This window comes from Canis lupus, chromosome 36 (assembly GCF_048164855.1).
Source record: "Canis lupus baileyi chromosome 36, mCanLup2.hap1, whole genome shotgun sequence".
In the NCBI taxonomy this organism is placed as follows: Eukaryota; Metazoa; Chordata; class Mammalia; order Carnivora; family Canidae; genus Canis; species Canis lupus.
The window spans coordinates 28,422,024-28,449,016 of NC_132873.1; the positions used below are offsets into that span (position 1 = coordinate 28,422,024).

Consider the following 26,993-nt stretch of genomic DNA (forward strand, 5'->3'; position numbering starts at 1 on the left):
AATCCCTAATATACACTATATGTAATACATAGTCACAAGAAAGTTAAAATAATCTATTTCCAAGTTTCAGTAATTACACTTATGATAACTCTAGTGCTTGTTATAGCCAATAGCTTATTGGGTTTCATTAAAAGAATTTCTCCTCTTAGAAGTAATTCAAAATCCTCTTTTAAGAAATATATTGTGTTCCTGTAGTGGCCATTTGCTAGTGTTCAAAGAAAGTCCACATTTGATTATGCAGCTTAAAAAGCCTTCCAAGATGAAACCAAGAACAGGACCATTTTGCACACCCGTGCTTAAGAACAGAAATGCAGACATTATAATTAGAATAAAAAGAATATCACCATTAGCAAATAACTCCAGCATGAAAAAAAAAATGAATGAAAGCAAAAGAATTCAATGTGAATTTTTGCATGTTGCTCTGTATATTTATCTAAAATCTATAAATTGAGTTTGTTTATACTGTGTTTAAAAGCAAGAAGATTTAGTTCTCTTCCATTTCATTTATTTTGTCTTTGCAAATAAATACATTTACATCATCTTAATAGATAACATATTTTTAAAAATGTTTCCCTACATTATTAGCAGGAATTTTGAACCTTTCCATGTTTTAACAGTAAGCTTCTCTGTTAGATGGTAAGCTCCATCAATGGCAGGAAATGTTTTCCTAAGTACTTAGAAGTACACTTTGGAGAGAGAGCAAGCAGTAAAGAGAGAAAGGTAAAGAAGAACAGGACAGAGATAACAAGGTCTAGAGAAAAAGTAGGAGTGAAACAAACTTATTTTTAACATTCTTCAATATAATGATATTCTAAAATTTTATGAGAATTTATAATATTTCTGGAAATTCAGATAAATAAGTTTAAAATATTTCAGGTAAATAGGTTTCTACTTTTTGAAAGCTACATAAAATTTAAAGATATTAAAATCAAGAGGACAAGGCCAAGTATCTCATCTTTAAAATAAAATACATTAAGGGCTCCTGGGTGTCTCTATTGAGCATCTGATTCTAGATTTCGGCTTAGGTCACAATCTCGAGGTCTTGAGATCGAGCCCTGTGTCAGACTCTGTGCTAAGCATGGAGACTGCTTAAGATTGCTTGCCCTCTCTCGTTCTCTCTCCCTGTCGCTCTCACCCCTATCCCCCGAAAATAAAATAAAATAAAGTGCATTAGAAATGCTATTAATAGCTTCTTTCTTTTTTAACCAAAAAAAGAGAGAGACAGAGAGACAGAGAGAGACATAGAGAGATTAATCTTTTTAGTACTTCCAAATATGACAGGAAAAAAGCTTCAGTTTATAGAGTGCAGATAAATATGTGTGGCAAATAGTTCTTTCATCCACATCAGGTCAAAGCTTATCTGCAGTTGATCAATTAAGTATAAGTGGAAAAATATTGTAGTTTGGTGGTCAGCCTGGCAAGGACTAGACCAATTTAACACAAAATGGAGAATGAACTCTCCGTGAGCAAGGGAAGCTACAGAACCTGCTATGCAACAAATATCCCGTGAAGTTGCTTCCATTTTTTTCTGATTTATACTTTCAGAGAAACCTTTTGAAGTAGGTATTATTATAAGACAGGAGTTATTTTCCACCTTTTATGGATGTGTCAAGCAACTTGCAGAATTAAGATTTTAATTCAAGTCTATCATTTATTCATCAAGCATTTCTTAGATACAAACAGTGGGCGGAGGCTCTAATTACACGATTCACGAGTCCATGTACTTCCCACTCAGCTGCAGAGATGTGGAACACAGGACAGGCTGGAGGGCAAGTGAGTAAGGCTGTAGATGATGAAAGAGTAAACAACCCAGCATCGGGAGCATCAGCCCTAGGAAAGAAGCATGAATGTCAAACTCATTCAGTAGAGGATTTAGCAGAGACTAGGAAGCAGCGAAGACTGTAGGATGATGGGAAGGCAAGAATGTGCTAGATATTTGAGTATCAAGAAACAAAGGGTCAGAATTTTAGAGCTGACCACCCTGGACATCATCTTACTGGGTCAGCTTGTCCTTCAGGATCCTGCAGCCAGAGTTCCAGCATCTGGAGAATGAGAATCTCCAAACCAAGACCATGGAGCCCTGATTCCTGAGTTGGGTTCTTTCAATGGCCTGGCCTGACTTCCAGAAGCCTCTGTGACTCTGGACCCATAAATAGGACACACTTTCTGTCATTTCTGACATGGAATGTGACACAAGAGTTTTAGGGAAGAAGAAAAATGTTCTGCTATATCATATAAATGAACACGCAGGAGAGGAATCAAATGAGGGATGAGAATGAGAAGTGAATTGCTAGGGAGGTATCCTCAGTGGAGTAATGGATTTCAAGCTCCTTTTGCTATGAGTCATCATGGAAACCACTTGCAGGAATTCTACTCCCCCTTAAACTTCCAGTTCAAGAGTCACATTCTCTATGAAGCTTCTCTAGCGCCTCTAGGAAGAAGTCATTATTCCTCCTCAGTGCTCTCAAATCATGTTGTTCACTCCAACAAAGTCTAGCTCCGATGACACCATTTTAGAGTCTCGATTGAGTTTTTTTTTTCTTGTTTTTCTCCTTTAGTTGTGATCTCTGCTACCAGTAGGGATCACCTGAGCCATCTTGGTGTCTCTGACGTGTAGCCCAGTACCTAGCACCAAGTAGGTGCTCAACTGCACTGATGGGATTAGACTGAATGAAATGAAATGTGTGATAAATGAAAATGAATGTGCCCAAGAGGGGGAAAAAATAAAACAGAAATGAAAAAAGAGTGACAGTAATGGCTACAGCCCTCCCAGCACCTTCAACAACAGGACCTCTCTCTCCCCGCAGGAGTTGGCAGCAGGGAGGTGGTCACACCTCCTTCTCCTTCTTACCTTTTAAGCGTAATATTTTTTGAGAAACTAAAGCATGCTTATTTCAAGGCAAAATGTTCAAACATTTCTAACTTAGAATCCCTTCATCCCCTAAGGTTTCAGAATAGCTCATGACTATTCCTGGCCGACAACACTGCCATACAGCCCTGCTTCAGAGCAATCAAAACTCACCGGCAGTGCTGCAGGAAGTCAATGAAGAATGCTGGCTTGGGTCTGTTAACGAAAATGCCACCATGTGTTCACGAGTTTAACATTTCAGTGGGCGAACAAGCAAGATGAGAGAGAGGAAGAAACACAGAGATGAGTCCCTTCATATAATAAACTCCTCTTCAAAGTCATTTTTATACGAACATAAAATCAATTTTAAATAGTTATTTACAAAGAAGTGTGATTTTGTTCCACTGGGAATTCTCCATACACACGCGCACGTGCGCGCGCACACACACACACACACACATATATATTTTTAATTTTGTTTAAACAATTTAGAAATGAATTATCCAGATCAAATCAATGCCAAAAAAGTATTCACCAAGCTTGGTAATTTAATCACTTTAACCAAAATGTGGAATCTAATATTTTTATTTTTATTATATTTTGAGACTACCAAAAATAATATAACACTTGGACATCCACCACCTAGTTTCAACAAATACAAACATTTTATCATATTTGCTTTTGGTTGTTTCTTAAGAACCTTAACATTATATATAAAGTAGAGCATCCTCCTTCCTCAGTCCTATTTTCCACCTTCCCTTTGTAGGGTTTATAGCATAGCATCCCTATGAATAATTTTTTAAAGACTTTATTTATTTATTTGAGAGAGAAAGAGAGACAGGGCATGAGCCAGGGGGAGGGGCAGAGGAAGAGGGAGAAGCAGACTCCCCACCGAGCAGAGAGCCCTACTCTCAGCTTAATCCCAGGACCCGAGATCATGACCTAAGCCAAAGGCAGACACTTACTAATCAACTGAGCCACCCAGATGCCCCATTATGAATATTTTTATTGTATTTTTTCATTATTTAAATAATGAAATTTTTGCTATCATGGTATAATATCCATTTAATGTTATTTTAAAAGCAAATTTAAATTATATGGGCTCTAATAAATGAAAAATAAAGGATGACGTAAGCACAAGGGGGTGGTCATTTAATGCAAATTTTGATTATAAACAGAATGAGTTCATGCTAGCACCTGAAACCATCACCATGAAAACCACCTGAACAATGTGTTGGATAATATTTTCAAACTAGCAGTTTTATCACAGTGCAGAGCGGTTATTCATCGACTTCTTTTTATATCTCATGGATGGAATCCAAGGGTATTATATTAAATTGTAGTTTTGTGGAAAAATCTAGTCTGTAATGATATTCATACATATTATTCCTGAAAGTCCTTGGTCGGATGAAAGCCTACCAGAGGGCCAGTGTGCAAAATATAAACATGTTGCTAGTGGAAGTGAGCGTAGGAATCCCACAGCTGGGCCCGCAGGAAAGTGCCAGAACATGCAATATGATCCTGCCCGAAAGGGGCGAGCGGGAATTCAGTACATCTCCTCTAATCAAATACCGGGTTCATTGTATTGTTTTAACTTCCAACCTCTTATTCTGGGATTTCCATGCTTTCTGGCTTTGCTGTGCAGTGAGACCTGTCCGGTCAGAACGACCACACTTCTTAGCAGTCACATAGTCACCCTTGGTTATTGGATACGTTTTCCAGCTTAACGAGCAAGAGCGTACACCACGTAATGCTAATGAGGGATTTTTGCTTCAAGATACTTTTTTTTTTTTATTTTTTTTTTTGCTTCAAGATACTTTTAAAAATGTATATGAGTAAGGAGAATTGTTTACTTTGATTATTTTAAGATGTAAATGCAGCTGCTTCAAAAAGAGAAAAATAATCCTGAGAGAAATGCAAGCAAGGATACACGGAAATGGAGCTCCAGTTAACCCCGGCTTCAACTGCAGTGTCCACGTCAGAAAGGGGCGAGGGCCCACTCGCTGCCTTGGAGGGGGCCTTGCTGGCTGGCGGGGCGGCAGGCGTTAGTAGAGGCCTGCTGCCTGTGTTGTTGCGGTCGCCTAGTCGGTCCTGGAGTCAGGCGGTGTGCACATTCAGAGCAAGAATCCTTCTCCTTCCCCTGCAGGTGAGGGTGCCTGCACCCACCGTGCGGCTCCCCAGTGGACCCCTGCCCCGGGCCCAACCGCAGAAACGCTCCCACCAGGAAATCGTGTCTTCCTGAGTCCCACGCAGCTGCTCTAGTTTCCTCTCTGGAACACAGCGCAGGTCAGGAAAAAGGCAGGAAAGGGTAGAGCAGGAAGGGCACGGCCGTGACGTGTGTGCTTGGAGCCTCACCACGCCGGGCCTTAACTAGGGAGCCACTAAGCGCCCTTTCCCTCGTGGGCGTGAGCACCCCGCTGGCCCGGGTTTCCCTGCAAGCCGCTGAGCTTACAGTGCTGGCCTGGTGCTTAGTCCCTCTGCCTGCACCCCCTCTGAGTGCAGTCGCCCCCAAACAGCCCTTCCGTCCTGTTGACCTCTCATCACCCTGTGCTCAAAGACCTTTCAGGACTCTGCATTGGGTAGAAGATAAAGGCCGCTCCTTCGATGGCCTTGAGCCCCTTTAAACCTGTCTAGAGGGTCGCATCCTGCCCCTTTGGTTGGGAAGAATCCATTCCGGCCAGACCCATGGATCTGCAGCTCCCCAGCCCCTGTGCGGGCCTGCCTCTGCACCGCCCCACTTCGTCTGCCCCATCACAGATCTGTTGAACCCCACTCACCTTTGGAGATTGTTCAGTTTCCTCTTTTCGCGCGCGCCCCGTGGCATGAGCGTTATTACAGCCTAGGTGTGTTGTGAAAGTTGGAGCTCCGCGCCGGGCACAAGGGAGCCTCTCCATAGCGTCACGTCCTTTCCCACCACCCTTCCTTGGTTTTGCTTGGTGAGTCACTCCTGCTGACTGCTGCACGGATGCTGGTTTTGTAGCAGTGCATTTAAGCACCTGTCCCTGTCACCTGACACCACGCATGGATCACCCGTAGCATGTGGATCCACGCATGTGACACCACGCGTGGATCACCCGTAGCATGTGGAGGGAAGCCTTTTAATACAGGTCGCTGAATCATGTATGTTAAACAAGAATATTAAGTTCCTTCTGATGGAATGAAGGGGAGAGAGAAAAGGGTGTTTGGGAGCCAAAATAGTTGGGGTTTCTCAATAGGCTCTGCAAGCTATTTGCCTTAGAAAGAGCTAAGGAAGTCGCTAAAAATGCTGATTTCTGAGCCTTACCTCAGACCCAGTGCATCAGCATTTCTCAAGGGAATGCTACGTACACTAAATTAGAAAAATCTCTTAGTCTTAGAGGGTGAGAAAGAGTATTTTCTGTAATTGCAGCTCCTCACATCTGCACATCAGAATCCCCTGCTGCATCTTTGACAACTCCAGTTAGTTACTGCAGCCTCACGCGAGACCTCCCTGGGTTGCAGGCCAAGGTTGAAATATTCCACAGAAGACTTTTCTTTGCATCCAAGATTAGAAACCACTAAGCCAAGAGTTAATGATGACCAATATGTATTAGGTAATTACAACTTCTCAGAAACTTTATTAAGGAATTTATGTGCATTATTCCACTTAATCCCCACAATCCGGAGTTAGTATCTCCATTTTCACAGGCTCAGGGAAGTTAAATAACGAGATCAATGCCGTACAGCTAGTAAAGGATCAAGCCCCAGTTAAACACAGGTCTGTCCGATACTGAATTCCAGGTTCTAGTCACGTTCCCCATCTACCTCTATTGTATTAGACGTTATTTCCATACATGGTCATCAGCCTTTTACCTAGAAATTGTTCCACTTTTTCAGTATATGATTCTGTTTTTGAAAGTCCTGACACCACCCCAAGGAGGGGTCTCTCAGCTTAGTTTTTCTTCATTCACACACTCATTGGTTGGCTCTTTATTGCCCGAGGCTTTTTCCCAATATTCCCGAGACCTTCCATCTAATAGAACATCTTCTATACCTTACCGCCTTATAAAGAGATAGATATTGTTGGCAACTAAGCTTTTTCCTTGTACAAAACAATCCTGGTCACCCTTGGAAAACTTAACTGTCGTCCTTGGTAGTATGTCTGGAGAAGAGCATTATCCCTTCCTCCTAGATTTCAAAGCTAAAAGGATAGCCCTTCTCAAATTTAAAAACAGAAACAAACAAATAACAAAAATGTATGGGCCCAAAGTCACATATGTCGACGGAGTAACAACATGGTAGACTGAGCAGTTTTACTTCCCAGTCAATGCTTTTCCAGACTCTGTCTAGAGGGTTTTTGTTTTCAATGGATGTTCACGTCTCTTATTTCACTTTTTCCCTCACAGCCCTGTCATTCCTGAATTGTAGTTTCTTTATAGACAAAATAATTATAATCAGGCTCCATCAAGAGGAGTTCCATGAGAGTCAATGAGTAAATAGGCTGAAAGTATCTCAAGAGTCTTGAATGAAAAATGCACACTGTTTTCGCTGTTATTAGTATAATGCAGCTCCTCCATTACAGTTCTGATGGAGAGAGCACAGACAGTAGCTCTGACCTCATTTTCTGGCCGGGCCAGAGAGGGTCTGCATAACGGCCCCAGCGACAGACGGGCTCGAGGGAAACAAACCAGCCACGGTTCAAAACAACCCAGAAAGCCATCCTCGCTGCAGTACAGTTGCGTGCTTTAAAACTGATTAGAGATGTTGTATGGACAAAATTTGGAATAGACAAGTCAAGGACCTTGGGAGAGGAACAAGTGACAGGCATGTTTAATAGATGAAACAAAATCTAGTGAGATTCGAGGGCAGCCACCAACCAGCCACATGAATAAGTAATTTGCTACCTGGCAGCTTTTGCAACCTCACACTCTGGAGGACAATGAGGCATTCCTAAATATAAGGGAAAGGTTTCCTTCACTCACTGCAGAACCCCTTAGGAAGAGCCATTTCAAGAGAGGCAGGGAACTAAATTAATGTCAAGCCCCCCCAAAAAAATATTCATGAGATAATTATAAATGCACGTGAGCCATCATGGATACCACCTCTTACTTCCTATAATTTCGGTTCACTCCATCAAGTGGTCTTTTTAAATTATTGGACGCCTCTCTTCTTTATTACAATTCAGAGAACTAAGGTTTTCAGTCAATGTTCATTTTCTCTGACGGATTTCAGAGAGTAGTATTTCCCACATAGAGACCCCTAAAATTATTATTTTCAAGTAGGGCTGATTCTTTTTCTTTGTAGCCTAGAAGAAAAGAGATCTATATAATCGCAGTGTCAAAATGTCAAAAGACAGATAGGTTGGAAAAAAGAAGAAAAGGGAAGAAAATACACACACAAAAACCCTTAAAGGCATCCATGCAGCCCTCAGCCTTACAAATCCTCAGCTCACATAAAGTATTTGTGACATGCTGTAATTAACTAGTTACTCCTCTCAGAATGAATAATAATGCAATTATTCGCCAAAAGCAGTGAAGAAGGGATAGTTTCTGTTTTTAAAAATATCTGCCTTTCATTGCTGTAGAAAGAAAAACCGTGGATTAATTTACATAAGCTGCTAAAGCACAGAGTGACCTGCAATTTCACCATTACACCGGCTGATATTTCTGTCACCTTTTTATTGGTGCCCTGTATTTTTCAATGGCTTAAAACAGCAATAAACTGACAAGTCACTACCATGTTTAAATTATATTGGCTCTTAAAAACTGCACCCAAATACCACAAAGTGTAAGGAGCCACCTGCATGGTGAAACATGTCCCTTTCACAACTACTCTGATGCCGTTGAGGTAGCTAAGGGCTCGTGCTATGGCTCCTTTGTGGGACGCAAAGTAGAGGAGGAAGGTGGCCTTCTTGAGGTGCCAAGTAACACAGAGTTAGGGGAGGGTTTAGATGAGCATATCCCGGTTCTTTTCTCCAATTATCAGTTATTTATTGATGACTTGCTATGGTGCCCTCTACTAGGCTCCAGGAATTCAACGGTAAAAAAGACATATTGCCTTAAGAAGGTTGCTGAAAGTGAAGGTATGAACTAATGAATAGGCACATTAAGAATGCAGTAAATGGGGGACCCCTGGGTGGCGCAGCAGTTTGGCGCCTGCCTTTGGCCCAGGGCGCGATCCTGGAGACCCGGGATCAAATCCCACATCGGGCTCCCGGTGCATGGAGCCTGCTTCTCCCTCTGCCTATGTCTCTGCCTCTCTCTCTCTCTCTCTGTGACTATCATAAATAAATTAAAAAAATGTAAAAAAAAAAAAATTTTTTTAAATAAAAAAAAAAAAAGAATGCAGTAAATGCCGCCCCAGAGCCCATTGTCCACAAACACACACACAAATTTATTTACTCATAATACACAAAAATCTCTCTGCCCCATGAATCTGAAATTTCAAAAATTCCAGGCTCTTTAAAAGGTTCGAAGGAGCAACTTGCAAAAGATTTGGTGCTAAAGCTTAGAGTCAGTTGGAGTGAGTGTGTGTGTGTGTGTGTGTGTGTGTGTGTGTGTGTGTGTCTAAACATGTATTTTTATAGAAAATAGAAACAACTTTATACAGAATTTTGTTAAGGATAAAATAGTTTAGACAATTGATGTCTTAGGTAGCCTGATTAGCTTACTACATGTCAGTTTGTTATTCATTCTAAAAATCAGGTGTTAGTTCAGAATGTCTTCAAGTGAATGTTCACTGATACATCCCAATCTTGCTAAAAAGTCTGGATCACTTGCCTGGGAAGACAGAGACTAAGAGTCACTGTGACTTAGATTCATAAAATCATGCTAAATACAAGAGTAGACCTAGTCTTATTTTTTCAAGTCCTATTCATCCAAGGTATTCCTTTAATTAATTAATAGTAGGAATGTACATCTGTCTTGTTTTTCATTGTCCTGAACAGTATGTAGAACAGCGCAGGTTCTGGTATCAAATTGCGTATATAGGAATTTAGGTTCTTCCCGACACAAGCTTTGTGACTTCTCCAAGCTTCAATTTTCTCATCTGTAAGGTGGAGATAATAATAGTAGATACCTCATAGAGACAGAATCACGAAAGGAGTAACGGCATATAAAGCATAAAGCTACTAGCAGTAGAGTTTCAGACTACGGTCCTGGAATCCTGCATGGTTTCCTACCTAATGAAGTTTAATAAACTCAGATACAAAACATGATTTGAAGATACCTGCAGAGCCCTTGTATCATATATAATTTACTCTTTAGATATGATGAGAAAACACAACTTTTTCTGTGTTCCGCTGCTAGTAACAGATAATTATGTTGGTATCTTGCAAGGAGATAATCCCCAGAGTCTCTAACACAACAGTAAACTGGCTTGAAGGTACATAGAACCAATTTTTAAAAAAAACAAAAAACATACAACGTCCGTCCCCTCATCTCTTTATTTACTACAAATGGTTAAGGAGAACAAGGCTGATCTACAAAGTCACTTCCCCAAATGCATGGTGAAAAGGACTATAAGCTTTTGAACATGTAGGCGGCTTGCAACTTCAGATCTTTCAGATGCCAGGGATCAGCCCAGATAGCAACAGTTGGGAGCTCAGTAGCCACACGTGGGCTGAGGTTAGGAACCACCACTCCTCGATGACTTAAGCATTTGGACATGGTTACCGTCTATCCGAGCTATTTGTTCCTAAGTATGTAAAAGTAAAAATAACCAAGTGTTCCCAAAGCAATTCTCTTACCCCCGCCCTCTCAAAATTAAGTGCATTGGCACAATTTCTGCCAGCACTTTTAACAGAGACCTAGGTGATTCCGATACAGCTGGTGTGAGGACTGCAGTCCGGGAAGCACGGGTGTGTACACGAACCTTCTCTCACTTAATCGACAAATGGATCAAGCAGCGATTCCCAGGAAGTGAATCTGGTGCCAGGCTGGCTGCCTAAGAAGGCAGCATGCTAGGGTCTACCCCCAGAGTCACTGGGGCCCAGAAACCTGCTAGTAAATTGCTATATTTAAAAATTTTTGAGGAAACTCTAATGCCTACGGTACTAGCCTAGGTAGAGAGGAAAGGGGCTGTATGTTACTTTAACACATCCGTAGGTGGTCCTTGCTCCACAATTTACTAGCTCTCTGACCTTATAATTGCTCTATCATTGGTCTATAAAATGGCTATTATAAAGATTAAATAAAGCAATGCATGGGAAGAACCCAGCATGTAGTACACTAGTTATTATTGTAATCATTATATTATATGCCCAGCTCTAAGTAAGATCTACAGAAGTAAAATGTGTGCTTCACCACTTTTGAGAAGCATATAATCTATTTAGAAAAATAATGTAAATATTAATAGAAATTTAAAATATGGGTTTATATTCTAAGGCAATAACATATTTACACACATTAAAAATATTCTGAGTAACAAAGTCGATTATAAAATACAGAGAATTATAAGAACATAGGAAAAGTCATCTAAAGCTTACTTTAAGATGTCTAATTCTTCTACTTCAGGTAACCTAATTCTAATTAATGTCCATTTTTTTATGTATATTAAAGAAAAAAATCATGAGGGTAATCAACCGTATTTATTACTTAAGGCCAGAATTAGAAAAAATAGTATGCATCTGGGAACGGGGTCCACGGGACAGACATCAAGGGGCCCACAAGCACTCTGAAATTTTATGCAAAAACTGGTTTTGTGGGTGCCTAAGTGGCTCAGCTCGTTGAGCATCTGCCTTTGGCTCAGCTCATGATCTCCAAGTCCTGGGGTGGAGTCCCCACATCGAGCTCCCTGCTCAAAGGCAAGTTTACTTCTCCTTCTGCCCCTCCTCCCCCCAACACTCGTGCGCTCTCTCTCTCAAATAAATAAATAACATCTTAAAAGAGAAAGTTGTTCTGTGTGAGTATGAGTATTTCTGAGGAGAGAGCCATACCTTTCATTTGATTCTCAAACCCTGCCCCTCCCAAAATGTTAAGGACCAAAGATTCCTGCTTAGCACATATCCTGGGCATCCTCTTGCAGCTAAAGAAATAGAACTCCTGATTCCACTCCAAATAATCTCTTTGCTTACTTTCTTATAAATGTCCTCTGAATCATTTTCCTCATGCTTTCACCGTTCAAATATCCTGAGAAAAGAAGTAACCCAGTAAGGGCCCATTTGAGGAAATTGTAAAGCAGACTCTTTCATGGCCACCTCAGTCTATTCAAATTCTGCAGGCATCAGCAATGCAAGCGTATGTACATGTTTTAAAAGTTCCAATGGCAGAGATTTATTGATGATTATTTTCTGAGTTTTTCCTTTTTCGTTTTTTTTTAATCCATTTCTCAATCTTTTGAATTATTTTCAATTAGTTCTGTGCTTCTTTTCATCTCAGGTAGAAAAGTAAAGGAACTTCCCTGGAAAGATGCAATTCAGTTTTGCCAACTTGTATACTGCCAACCTAGCAAATCTTCCACTTTGTGTTTTAGGTATAATGTGATAGCAACGCTATTGATGTTACATTATTTTTTAAAGATTTTTGTTTATTTATTCATGAAAGACACAGAGAGAGAGAGAGGCAGGGACAGGCAGAGGGAGAAGCAGGCTGCCTGCAGGGAGCCCGACATAGGACTCGATCCCAGGACCCCAGGATCACGCATGCCCTGGGCCGAAGGCGATGTTACTTTTTTTTTTTTTTAATTGAAGTAAACTGGTATGTAACATTACATAAGTTTCAGGTCTATGACATTATAAATCGATATTTGTATACACTTCAAAGTGATCACCATCATAAGTCTAGTCAGTATCCATCACCATATAATTAAACCCCTTCAACCATTTTTATTTCTCTCTTCCTTTAGGTGTGTGTGCAACATCGACTGTTCTCAAACCAACTTCAATCCCCTCTGTGCTTCTGATGGGAAATCTTATGATAATGCATGTCAAATCAAAGAAGCATCATGTCAGAAACAGGAGAAAATTGAAGTCATGTCGTTGGGTCGATGTCAAGGTAATGTTTGTACCAAAATTCATTTCAAAGAATGTTTTTAGTCTTAGTATAGAAATGAAAAGTGAAGATAACTCCTTATTAGGCAAGCTGTTTCATTTCTGGAGACAGTTCTTATTTATAATGGATAGTAGAGTCTACTGTGGCATTTATGGTGATTGTAGACGTTTGAGGGCCTATCGGCAACAGCCCATATCTTTTTCTACATAAAGGGACTGTATCTTCACAATGCTGTAACACAGAAGCCAATATTCAGCAGACATTTCCTTGCATAGGAAAAAAAAAAGTCAAAATCATCTTTAGCAAAGAGTCTGAGGATTTATTAGAAAACCCTAAAATTAAAAACAAAGCACATCATGTTTATGTATTGATTCAATAGAAATATTTCAAGTACATTTTTTAAAGCAGGATGTACTGAGATGTTCTGTTTCATTTCTTATTCAGAAACAAACATTTTCTTGGTTTTTGACTTGTTATTCTTTTATCCACCTTATCTGTTATAATTGTGAACCTTCTCTTTGTCCCAAACTCTAGAAAGCTGATATCATTCTATTTTTCGCTCTCAAAAAATTGATGTAAATCTGTCTTTGCGTAAAGGTAGGTTAGAACTATCGTTGTAAAACTTTCTTAATCGATGTGAAGGTACTATTGGAGGAATAATATAAATTTGACGTTAGGTGCTTAGGAAGTAATTAATCAATCTTGTTATTTTTTAACACAGATAACACAACTACAACTACTAAATCTGAAGATGGGCATTTTGCAAGAACAGATTATGCAGGTACATGTAATACTTTCTACTATAGAGTGTGAGCACTTCCATAAAAGAGTCCTGGGGGAATCATTTTTTTACCATTGATCCTCAGTTGAATCTTGCAAGACTTCTGACATGTGCTAATCTCCTCTTGCTTTCTTCAAACTTTCAATAGGCAATGGTGAATTTTTGTTGAAGCAAATAAAATACTTTTTTTTTTTTTTGCCAGAGTTAAAGCAATTGTCAAAAATGTCAGTAAGATATAACTAACTTGTTTTGACAGAGCAAATGGTACAAATGACAAAACATTTATCAAATTAATGGGCATCACTGGAAATTAATGCAGTTTTGGCAGTATATTGTAATGAATGCAAACGTTCTTTGAATTTTCATTAAAGTCAACAATAAAAAAGTTTGCTGGTTTCTAAAAGAGCTGGAAAGGACAGCTACAAATAATAATACAGGCTATCTCTCTAAGTGGAAAGTTTAAAAGGTATGTGTAACTTATTCTTAAAATAATAATTTATTTTACAAGTACAGTGTAGTTTCTGACTTTTGCAGAATTTTATCAAGCATTTATACAAAAATGTAAATTTTAGGGGTGTCTGAGTGGCTCAGTCAGTTAACCATCTGCCTTTGGCTCAGGTCATGATCCAGGGTCATGGGATTGAGCAGGCTCCCGGCTAAGCAGGGGCCTCCTTCTCCCTCGCCTTGTGCTCTCTGTCTCTCTCAAATAAATAAATAAAATCTTTTTAAAGAAGTAAATTTTATTTAGCAACTATAGAATATTATTTTGAGAACTAATTATATCTAATATAATGCTTCTAGGGTGAGAAATTATCTATGGGTATGCAAATATGACTTTAATAAGTTACTAAATTTTACTAAAATTTAGTATTATAAAGATAAAATTATTGATGTTGATAATGATATGTAGAGCTTTTGTTTTTGTTTTTTAAAGGAATGTTTTTGACTGTTAAACAGTTATAACTGTTTTCATTGGCATTCATATTACCTATTTACGGTTTGCCCATTACAAAGTTTGGAAATTGAGTTTTTATTCCAAAACAATTTGTATCTGAATTTTGTTTCAAACGTAATTTCTGACCTTCAGGGTCAATGCTTTTAGTTGCCATTATTTCCTACCTTATTACTTTATTGAACATGAGAAGGAAAGAGAATGTGTTTTTAAATCAATGCAAATGAACTGTTCAGACCCTCAGTGTTGTCCTAAGTCTACTAGTTTGACATCAGATCTATCTAGTAAACTCCATAGAAAAACTTTTAAGATAAAAGTAAAGTTCAGGGCAGCTCGGGTGGCTCAGCGGTTTAGCACCGCCTTTGGCCCAGGGCCTGATCCTGGAGACCCGGGATCGAGTCCCACATCGGGCCCCCTGCATGGAGCCTGCTTCTCCTCTGTCTGTGTCTCTGCCTCTGTGTGTGTGTGTGTGTGTGTGTGTGTGTGTGTGTGTGTGTCTCATGAATAAATGAATGGAATCTTAAAAAAAAAAAAAAAAGTAAAGTTTAAAAATATGTGTTTGTTGAAATCCAAACTTAAGAGAGGAAAAGGTAATGTCAATTGAAGCTTACAATTTGTCATTAAGCACTGATTACATACTTTAAAACTCCATGGAAGTTAATTTAGATGTCTTTATCTTCATTGGTAATCTTATGAAAATACAAAGTATACCCCTCATTAGACATTATTTAAATAATAGCCACATCCCTCAATATTTCCAGGCTCTCAATAGTATTTGCATTATGATAAATTTTGGGATACAAACTTTGGAAACATAAAAGGAACCAAATGGAGACTCAGTATGTCACTGTCCTCTTAATTTCTGTTTCACATTTTCAAACCTCCCCAAGGAGGTAAAATAGAAACTGTGTGACTCACATTCCTAGAAGTTTGCTATGTGCTCACAAGCTCATTTAATGTCACAGTCACTTCCCTTGTTAGACAAACATCCATGGATGCTTCCACTGGAGGGAAGTACTGGTCTTAACACACTCTCATTTTTTCTTAGATGTTGTTAATACTAGAGGTTAAAAACCTTTAATGACACCCTCATGTTTCCCCTTTGAGCCTACCTTAAAGCTGTTAGTACAAAAACACACATTTCTGATTACAAAAAAATGAGAATTAATTTAAAGAGGGCCTAAATCTAAAAATAAATATGCTGCATCTCATATTCAATATCATTTATAAAATAGAGACCTCAGGAAGGGCAAGCAAGGGCCGATTCACACAAAAGCAAAACCAAAGAGAGCCATGCCCCAACCAGACTAAGGGGAGGTAGACTGCAGGGTGTCTGGACTTGTGCAGAGCCATGAGTTCCAAGATACACCTGAAATGGACTCTAGGAAACCAAGGAATTTCCCAGATCATGCCAGCCAGCATTACTTTCTGTTGTGCCTGACTTGGGTCTCTCTTTGGCCCTCTCTCCTTTAATGAGACCCAAAGCGTTAGTGAGCCTGAGTCGAGAGCTTCGGATCTCTGTTTCAAGGCTGATTGACAGACTTTCTGTCTGATAAGCTGAACAGGCTACTTAATGTCATCCTGCCTTCATCAAAGACTCGAGCTTAGATGTAGGTCTTTCTCTTCACTTGCAGAAAGGCTCAGAGAACAAAATTTTATAAAAACCACAGAGCTGGCGCTTTCAGGGATTTCCATTGTTACAAAATGCTAATATTAAACTTCCCTTCTGGAAGTTTTTGTAAGTAGCATATTTATAAATAGCAAATGTTTTACGCCTCTTGAAATCTGCAACATTTTCTTTTTTAAAAAAAGTTCCCCTCATGTCTTGGAATGAAAAAAAAATGAAGTTCAACCTTTTCTTTTTTTTTTTTTTTCATCTGGTATGTGTATTTTCTGATTATGTTGTTTTTTTGTATAAAAGTCTGATCATGCTTCAGAAAAAGTAGCTACATATTTTACCCAATGAAAATTTACTTAATTTTATAAAATGTTAGATGTAAAATATACACATGCACATAAACACACACACGAAAAGCAAAACAAACCATGAATTTAAACGATTTTGTCTTTTATCATCTAGAAAATAAATGATTTTCTTTTATGACATTTTGCACCAGTTTCCAAAAGGATTTGTGGTGGCTTATAATTAAAATATATTCAAAGAGATTGTTTAAAGAGAGAGTGTAAACATAAAGCAGAACTGTAGAGGAGAATAAATATATCAGCAACAGGGACTATTATAGCTACTGCATTTAGCCCTAAGCTTCCTTGCAACCAGTGTAAAAAGAGAAAATATGATTGGATCAATTCATTCAGCAAATATTTAGAGTGCCTTCTATATGCACTCCACTGGGCTTTGCAAACGTGAATACATCATTCTAGGTCTCTATCAAAATGGAGTTTAGGTTTTCATTGCCTGCCTGATTAAAAATAAATAAATAATTAGTTCAGAAACCAAACACATAATTTCTCTAATGCTAAACTCTAAAAAGAAATTTTTGGCATAGATCTTCTCATCGCTGGAAAACACAGAATAGATAAATATCTTCAATAGTGATTTTATAAAATATGCCAAGGGGCTTTTCACATGGCTGGGGATTTTTCATAACATTTTTTTATAAGATTCCAGAGCATCGCATTAGAATACATATAAGTCAATGGTAGTCTTTCTGTGGCAGATTACATAATGAGTTATATTTATGTATATTTCCAAATTGGAAAAAAATAAAATAAAAACCACAGAGTACTAAGGGAAATGGCTATGAGGGAGAATGTGTTCAGCTTATCTTTCTCATGTATCTACAGGTTTAACAGGAACTGGATTAACAGAACAGTCAGAAAGCCGGAATAAAGATTAAAAAATTTGTTAAATTATAGTATATTTATGGGGAAAAGAAATTTTCCCTGCTTTTATTAGCAGTTAATGAGAAAAGTTAGCCCTGAGTGGTCTCCAGCCTTGAGAGGGAGCCAGAGTCAGCTCTGAGTCTACGTACAAGCGTGCTTGGAGTCTATGTGTCTTCTTATTTGCATTATACTGTGGCCATTTGCCATTTTTTGTAACATTTAGGGAGTCTTAAATTTTTAGGAAATTTTCTCTTTAGAAACCTATTCCTTATCTTTGAGCAATAATTTAGATAATTAAGCTCAGTTCTAAAAGATGAAAGAGAGAAACCGGAAATATACATTTAAACCAAATTCCATACATTCCATTATCCGTTGATTCATTTGTTCACACTAAGAGGAAACTGACATCTTGAAAGGGTATCTAGTCTAAGTGAATTGTCATAATAACCTGTTCTCTGTAGAAGCCTTCGCAATTTACAAAGGCTTTTCACATATATTGTCTCCTTCAGTCTTGGTGACAGAAATGTGAGGAAGATATTATATGCATTTGACAGGTGAGAAATGGAGGTTCAAGGAGATTAACTAAAAAAGGAGTATGTGATAGAGCTAAGGTTCAAACCATCATCACTAATTCCAGAACCCAGCAGAGTGCGAATGGTATAGGACCAGGGGAGAAGTGTCACTGCCTAACATTCTTTGAGACCTTTGGCCCCACTCTGCACCTTAGAGGTTAACCCCTTGAGTGTTCTGGACTCAAAAATGTTTCACCAAATCGTCTGCATTGCTGTAAAACGCTCCAAAGAGTTACTCCTCTCTTTGATTTGTCTCTCTCTCCCAAGCATCCTACAAGTGCTCTTTGAGTCTTAGATTTTACTGTTCTGTTTTCTGTTTCCCCACGCAGACAAGAGAAACCAAAGAGAACGAACAGTGTTTGCTACCAAGTAATCCTACATTAATAGAAAACGTATGTGTGATATTTTCTAGGTTTACGAAGATCCACTCACATTACCTTATTTGCTCTCATGTCAATCCAATAAAACAGGGTCACAAATACTGGGGGAAGTAAAATTGGAGGTCCGAAAGGCCAAGTGCTTAACCCAGAACCGGACACGGTATTTTGGCACATTGACCACCACCCATGCAAATATAGCACTTGCTTGATTTGTCTGCTGCTTGCCTTGATTGCTCTTCCACTATATATGTATCGACATGAATATCAAGTGGTTACATATCATATTTATAACATGAATTAATTCAGTCATGTGGAAAAAAAATCTGCATTTAAAATGGGAAGCTTTTTTCCATTTGCTCATGAACACAAGGAACACTTCACCAGAAAGCATGTTATGTCTAGGCCAATAATTTGATCTGTAGGAAAGAAATAAATAGCAGCAAATGTAGGCAGCAGCTTGTAGCACAAATATTGGTATCAACAGTGAAATAAATAAAAATGTTTGCCCAGGCTATTACAGTGCCACCGGACTAGCCTAGAATATTTAAGCTCAGGAAATGAATTAAGATGTCAAGATTTTCTCAAGATTTCTGAGGGAAAGCATCTCAATTCAAGTATTTTCCCCTCTGGGATTTACATTAGAGTGCTGCAAAATTCATAAAGCTTTCTATGAACTCTAACTCACAGTTTTTCCTGCTCTCTTGAACTTCTGTGCTTTCATTGTTTTCCCCATAAAATCATGTAGCCAGTCATCTGTAATATTATGTTATGTTCATGGTTATAGATAAACACAGAAATAGTATTTGCAATACAGATGAAGGTTTCCTACTGAAGGGTTGCCTTGGGCCCTGGTACACTCTGGAAAACTTTGTGTTTATGCCCCAGTTCATAAATGCATCCTGCATCATTTATGTGCACTTTTTCCTATTGGAAATGCTCCTTCCTGCAACAAATTGTTCACCTTGAGGTGTTACTCATCTACCTTTCTCTCTCATGAAGATGTGGCAGCCAGTTTAGTGGTTAAGGTCACTAAAAATCAGACAGGGCTGAGTTTAAACACTGGCCATGCTGTTGATTATCTAACCTTGAGCCAATTAATTGACCTTTCTGAGCCTCATTTCTTCATGTGTTCAGTAGACATAATAAGCCTACTTCCCCAGGGTTAGAGTTTGAATTAAAAGACATTATGTAAGATATTAGCAAGAAACTTGTAAGCCAGCTGTTGTAATTATTTTCCTTTTGGTCTGACAATTGAAAATTTATGGGAAATATAACTCATTGTATGGGCTACGGTCTGTCCAACTCTGATACTTATTCAGAGTTTTTGTACAAATATTTTCATTTATGAACTCCTACAATTACAACTCAAGTTGTAACTCAAGTCATAGAAGAACTTGCTTCAGGAGATTCTGGTTGACTTTTTAATTCATCTATAAAGAAGTATTTATTGAGTACTTACCATTTATAAGTCTTCAGCACACTGATGTGTCTAAGTTTTCACATAGCTAACTTGTCAGTTTTCCTCCAGTTGACATGATTTTATGTACAGCACAGTTTGATCACTTTAAAATAACACGACAAGAAAGAAAGAAAGAAAGAAAGAAAGAAAGAAAGAAAGAAAGAAAGAAAGAAAGAAAGAAGAAAGAAAGAAAGAAAGATAGATTTAAAAATAAAAATAAAATAAATAAAATAAAATAACAAGACTACCAGATTATGAGAACATGAGATTCAAATAGAAATTTAGTAGGAGGATATAAGATTTGAAAGGACTTCAAAAAAAAATGAAATAGAAAGAAAGAAAGAAAGAAAGAAAGAAAGAAAGAAAGAAAGAACTTCCAGATCATGGTATCACTTAGATTTGTTTTCCACTTCACCTGTAAAATTGGTCATTTATATCCCAGGGTATGTGTATGAAGGACCTACACATTCATTTTTTAAAAGAAACCTGCATAATCCGTGATCAGAGTGATGGGAAGGCATCAAGCAAAAATAACAGGAATGTGGCATATAAGAATTAATATCTGTTATACAAAACATTGTTTCCACTCAGAAAATGTAGTGTTTATGAAACATCAGTCTGCACACGTGCACGCACGTACACCATTAAGAGTCAGAGCATCAAGGTCAGGACAGATGCTTACAGCAGAAACTAATCATCAAGGAAGAATTGTCTTTCCTTGATTAGATTTGTTGTTTTGTTTAGTACAGAAGGCAAAGAGGAAAAACTGGTGGAACTCAAACGTCTGGCTATCACTAGTGAAAGTGACATAATTCTCCACCTTAATTTACCTTTTTCCCCTCAAGCTTGTTATTTCCATTCCTAGGAGAAGTGGTATAAGTATGGGCAGAGTGAGAAGTTCAAAGAAGAGTAGCTTATGTCCAAATGCTCTCTATAATCTCAAGACACACTGTTTTCCATAAAACTAATAAATAGAATTCAAGCAGTTTTAAAAAAAAAAAAAAAAGGAGATATCCGGAGCACTTTGATTGCTGCTTTTGTTAATGAGTCTGATATGCTTCAAATATATGAACCCACATTATCGAGCACATTAAAAATTCAGTTCTCACATCTTGATGATTTGAGACTGTGTACAAATATAATCAACTAAAAATATTTTTAAGTATCTGTGAAACTAAAATCTCTCGGAAAAATTGTGTTTCTAAACACTGACTGTTACTTGTTTCATGGGTCACAGCTTGTTCCCTCTAACTGTTCATTTAGAAATTGCTTAGACTTTTAGTTTGAACTCAGATGTAATCAAGAGAATCTGACTTGTGAGCCAAACTCCAGGCATAACAATGTATGGAAATTGGTGATAAGGCTTGAGGGGAGAGGTGGCCCAGGAACCTGAAAACAGTAATAAGGACCAAGAAGGTCAACACCTACCCTCACCTCTGAGTCCTGAGATACAGAAGAGGAGGATCCCACATATGGCCACCTTGTGAGAAGACTCGAGGGATGTGGTATTTTAGGAGAAAGCTGGTACTTGAGGATGTTAAGAAGAGAGATGAGAATTTCAGCGAAACTTCTGAAGATGGGAGGAGGAATTTGCTGACCTTAGAGCAGAGTTCCTGGTGAGCTTTGGGAAGTGGTTGGAAATTGGGGGCAGAAAGATAAGCTAGTCAAGGATAGATAACCAACAATGGCAGCATGTCATGGACTTGGTGATTCAGTGGAGAGAGACAACTGGGACAGGACAGGGCAGGATTTGGACATCGACTGAATTCATTATAAAGCTCTTGGACTTGTAGACTTAGAAATCTAAATTTTCAGCACAGCAAGAGTAAGCTGTGGTTCAGCAGTGAACTCAACCAAACTCAGCGTCTGTGTCTTGATTTGCCATGGGAAGGCTTTACCCCGAGGACTTGGGTCCCCTGAACAATGCGTTCTCTTCCTAGAGTTGAATTCTCTGAGAAGTCCAATCATAATGAGGTCACTTAGGGAGCCTGAACAGAAGATCTATTTTTCAAATGTTTAAGGTATCAAGCTAAGATGCAAATGTCTACACAATAAAGATACCCCTACCCTCAAATCAGGAGACGTACCTTCGGCCAGCACATCCTCTCCCAGGATCAGATCTTACCTAACACTGAGTTTCCATTTCTGGCTAATGCTTGTCTAATCTACCTCTTTTCCAGGTGCAATAAGTTTAATCAGGATCAAGTTAGGCCTGTTCTCTCAGAAGCATTTCATGACTTTAAGGCGTTCTGGTGCTCTGGAAAAGTACAGAGCAATCTTGTTCTCCTTACTTCTGAATCCTCTGGGATCTCCCTCAATAACCCTAGAAATGATAATATTAGTACAGAGTATCAGCATTAGCCATATTGGATTGGTAGGTCCTTCTTCACTGTAAAACATACAAAAGTTTTTACACAAAGTTAACTTTTAAGCCCATTCTTTAACATATTAATCCAGAGACATCTGACCAATAACAAAGAAGAATGAATAAATCTTAGAAAGCGAAGTTTGATATTTTGGGGGTTTACTATGATAATCTGTAGCATTTATGCTAACAAATGTCATTTATGGTGATTTATGTTTAATTTCATAAAACAAATAGGATGGATTTATTAATTATCCAACACAGAATGAGATGGAGAGTTCTGCAAAGAGTGGTGGATGCATTATCAGTGTTTGATACTGTTACATAATAATTCCTATAAAATATATTCCAGGACACTAAAAAAAAAAAAAAAAAAAAATCCACCGCTTCTCCACTTTCTTTTACATTTTCTGAGATTCAGAGCTGTGTGTGCCATACATCAAAAACTACTCCCAAGAGTATTTCGTTAAAAAATTCATTTAATAATGGAAATAAATGTCTAACTAAAATTTTTTTAAATAAATGTTTAGAAATCACTCAGAAAATGAAGCTTAAAAAACAAGCTCCATTTGTCCTACAGAAATTAAGTATTCCAGAAAGAGCATGTTATTAGTCTACAGAGTTTAAACCAACAAGCAATTAGTGTTTTGTCAGGCAGTACACATCCAAATTCACTTCTGCAGATTGACTGTTCATGTACTGTCACAATTATTTTACAAATCTTGCACCACTGGTTTTTTTTCCTATTTATTTTTCTGTTATTTAAAGAGCCCCAGGGAAGTTGGAGGTTTCCAGTTGTCTGAAATAATCTCTGAGGAAATCCCACTCCCGTCCCCACATCCCTAGCAGCTCATCCTTCCCCACAGTTGGCACATGTACTTTCGGTCTAGTTTCTGATTTTTTAATGAAACATAGCTTGAAAGCGTGAGGAGGACCTAACAGGTAGGCCGGAGGAGCTTGCCTATGTGGTCGATTTAGGAAAGTATCCCCGTTGTCATCCAGAAGTAGTGGGACAATCAATAGTAGCTGAAACGCCCCATCAGCAGTGATAAGCAACGATTAACTCTCAGTTATCTCCGTAGATTATCAAGTACTCTCACTTTCAAGCTGGTTGCCTTCTACAATTTAGCATGTTTCTTAGCTGTTCACTTTGGCCTTGAATTGGTACATGCTTTGGAAACACAGCTAACTGTGATGCTACCCTAAGAAAACCATTGTCATCCTCATGTATAATCATTATATATTATTATAATCATGATTATCATCATCATCAGGAAAATGATCCCACTGGAATAAGATTACTTCGTTTTTTTTATTCCAAAATCGACTAGAAATTATGTTTGTTATCTACTGTTTTGAATGCTCCACAAAACTATGCTCCAAGGATATGAGTAATCATATTTATTTCTTAATTCCAATTGAATTTCAGAGCACATGACTTACAAATATCATTTTATGGAAGAAAGAGACTGGAATAGCAATGCAGAAACTTGTGGCTTAGTCTCATCTCTCGCGCAAGAGAACTTGAAACTTAAATAGGTATTTAGCCTCTCGGAACCTAAATTCTCCCATGAGTAAAACTTGTTGATAATATTCCTTTTTTTCTGGATTTCAGATTCTACAACCAAGTATATAGCTTTAGTTCAGAAATCATGAACTTGAGGGAAAGTTGTTGACCATTACCTTATGACAGAGGTTCTCAAAAAGGGCGACATATGACAATGTCTGGAGACATTTTTGATTGTCTGGGAGACAGGAGGTACTGTTTGCATCTAGTGGGTGGAGGCCAGCGATGCTGCTAAGCATCCCACCATGAGAGGACAGGGCTCCACAGCAAAGAATTATCTAGCCAAAATGCCAATAGTGCACACGTTTGAAAACCCTGCTTTATGGTGTTAGAAATTATGGTAAAGCACATATGACATGGGTTCGAGAAACTAAATGACACTATGAAGTCCAGAGCATTTTTCAGTTCTCCTCCAAAAGGAGATAAAATCCCAGACCAAGGATCATTGGCTTAGTACAAACTTTTATCTCACTGCTTCAAACACACACATTCTTTTTTTCTAAAATAACAGTTATTCCATTAATAGAAAAGTTTCACAAATAAGCATGAATATCTATCTCTGAAAAGACCTATCGGAATAATAAAAGTTCGTCTAGCTAAAAAGGAAGTCATATTCTTAGTTATCAGAAGTGACTGAGGAAAGTCTCAGCCGTAAGTGGGCCCCTCATCTCATATTCACTATTCTTAACTAATATTCTAACAACCTGGGTCCCTGCTCTGCTGTTCAAAGCTGTGTCACCTTTTAGTTCACATTAGCTGTTCCTTACAGATTTTGGCCAAATTGCTGACCTGTCTGAAAGCTCTTTAATGAGGCACCTGAGTGGCTCAGTGGTTGAGCATCTGCCTTTGGCTTAAGTTGTGATTATAGAGTCCTGAGATCGAGTTCCATGTCGGGCTCCTCACAGGGAGCCTTGCTTTTCTGCCTCTCCCTGTGTCTCTTATGAATAAATAAATAAAATCTTTAAAAAAAAGAAAGATCTTTAATGATATTCTCTGAGAAGCAAAAAGCAACTATTTCCAAGCTTCTTTTTATTATCAGGCATTTTCACAGAATAAATATCTGTGAACCTTGGTTCATAAGAATCTGTTTAAAAGCAACTGGCTAAAATCTCCTAAAGTTTCCAGCAGCAGTTCTTAGGACTAAAATTGTGCTCTTGGCGGAACAAACTGCGGGGTATGACATGAGATGGCAGGTGTGCATGCAAACCTCCGTCGCTGAAACGGTGAGGGGACCTGAAGCTGTCTCTCCCATGTCACCCAGTGGGCAGCCCGACGGTGCTGCACCCCTCAGGGAAGGACACTAAGGGGCAGCACGGTTTAGAAGCTCCCGGGCACAGACCTTCCTTGGAATGGGGAGGAAACCCCACCACATCCCATTTGCTATCTCCCTAGTAAAATAAAGTTATTGGTTTTGTAACAAGGACAATGAGGATATTTGTTTAAAAAGACAACTTGAAAAAATAGCAGAGACAACAGGAAATGATAAATGAGCAAGTCCTTGCTACAGTAATTACTTTAGTATTGAAACAAATGAATAACTTTCAGAGCAATGTTATTTTCTGTCTTAGATTATCCTACTACCAATCCATATAGTATGTGCACCATTGGCCTTTATACCAACACAGAACCCTACCTAAGGAAGAGGAGTTAGTAAGTAAATTGACTGAGAGATTTGTGTTAATGTTTTTTAAGAATGTATGATGTTCTTTTGGGAAACAGACTCTCTCTGAAAGATGGAACAGTTTGGGGTTTTTTGGTTTGTTTTTTTTTTTTCATCTATACTCGTTTTATGCCAAAAGTTAATCATTAAAAGAAAGAGAGGTGAAGAAAATCTTTCTAGAATGGATGAACAAAATAACCTAGGTATCCATTTATTGAAATCAATTTATTGGAAGTTATTCGGTTAATAATTCCCTACTGAAATGTTTTGATTTTGTGGAAAACACCCTGGACAGGATATCAGACCTAAATTCTAAACCCAGCTGCTCAATTCACAAATGTTACGTAATCTGGGAGAGTCTTCTAGCCTCTCTGAGAATCTCTAAAGTGAAGATTGTATATTTCCTGCCTTTTTCACATGTTTTAGATAAGAAAGCCCTTTTGTGAGATGTGACTCACTATGCAGTTATAAAAAATTATCATTGGAATATAAAAACCTATTCTAACATGTTTTTCATTTTGTCATCAAAGTTTTAATTGTTTTTCGGGTTGAAATAATTGTTTAATTTGGATAACACGATCTGATCTAATATTAACAAAATTTAAACAGAAGATTTTTAGCTTCTAGATTTCCCATTTTTTTTCTATTTCTGCATATGGATCTATTAATTGAGTGATATAAAAAAATAACAAGGCTGTTTGACTCAATCTTCTTTTGACTATGTCTAGAGCTTTGAATTATGCCCCAGGTAGTTCTGTTCCCGGCTGATTGGCTTACGCCTTATTCCAACTCCCATTTTCCAAATGCACAAGGGCTATTTGGAGCAACCATTCATATTGTTACAATGATTTTTTTTTTTTTCCGAACGCTTGATGTGTGCCTAGGTAATGGAAGAGTTCATTGTACTCAATATGTATAGAATGTTTCAGAATTTGAGTAAAAATTGTACTATTCTAAGGTAATGTTATTTAGCCCTGTTAATTCTCTATTACAGAATTTGAATGTAGCAGTATGCCAATTAAAAGCATGAGTTAGAAATGTTAAGGGCCTATTCCAGATAAGACACGCTCCATCATTCTCACGTTTTGACTATGAGTTTTACCTACTAAGAGTTTTACCTACCTACCTCATCAATAAATACATAAATATTTCTAGAAAGGCAAAGGAGGGGTTTTAAGTTGTAATTCTTGTCATCTCTCTGTATAAACAAAAAAAATAAACCATGAGTCCACTGTGTTCATGAAGAATAAATTCTCACCCTTTCCCTTCCTCTCATATAAATGAGCCTCTATTCTGTATTTAAATTTCTTTGTAGATATAAACTGCCTTCTTTCTTAATCACATAAATCTATTAGCTAATAACTCTCAGTAGAAAAAAAAAATGCTTTCTTTTAATAAACAAGTCGCCCCCCACCCCACCGCATTGGGTCTTGATTCCCATGGTTGCCCTTTTCCCTTTAAAAAGATAAAGAAAAAAAGCTTTCATAGTTTGCCTCCGTCGTTTATATTTACCATTACTTACCATGATATTTTTAGTAGATAGGCTACTGAGGGTTTAGCAGAATGCATCTACAAACTATTATAAGACTTTGTATTTAATTTTGAGGCTTGAAATAGC

General features: G+C 38.1%; 1 protein-coding gene and 1 long non-coding RNA gene across 2 annotated transcripts in view; one reads left to right on the top strand and one right to left on the bottom strand.

The window, feature by feature from the left end:
* The window catches only part of TMEFF2 (transmembrane protein with EGF like and two follistatin like domains 2), a 221,634-nt gene that overhangs the window by 164,372 nt on the left and 30,269 nt on the right, over positions 1 to 26,993 (top strand). Inside the window, exons 6-7 of the mRNA XM_072813549.1 lie at positions 12,650 to 12,798; positions 13,517 to 13,576. Of these exons, the coding sequence (XP_072669650.1) occupies positions 12,650 to 12,798; positions 13,517 to 13,576 (209 nt within the window). The remainder of the gene's footprint in view (positions 1 to 12,649; positions 12,799 to 13,516; positions 13,577 to 26,993) is intronic.
* On the bottom strand, positions 3,418 to 5,800 carry LOC140625860 (uncharacterized). The gene is made up of 2 exons (XR_012025139.1): positions 5,626 to 5,800; positions 3,418 to 5,118 (listed from the first exon to the last, which is right to left on the bottom strand). It is a non-coding gene; the product is annotated as an uncharacterized lncRNA (long non-coding RNA).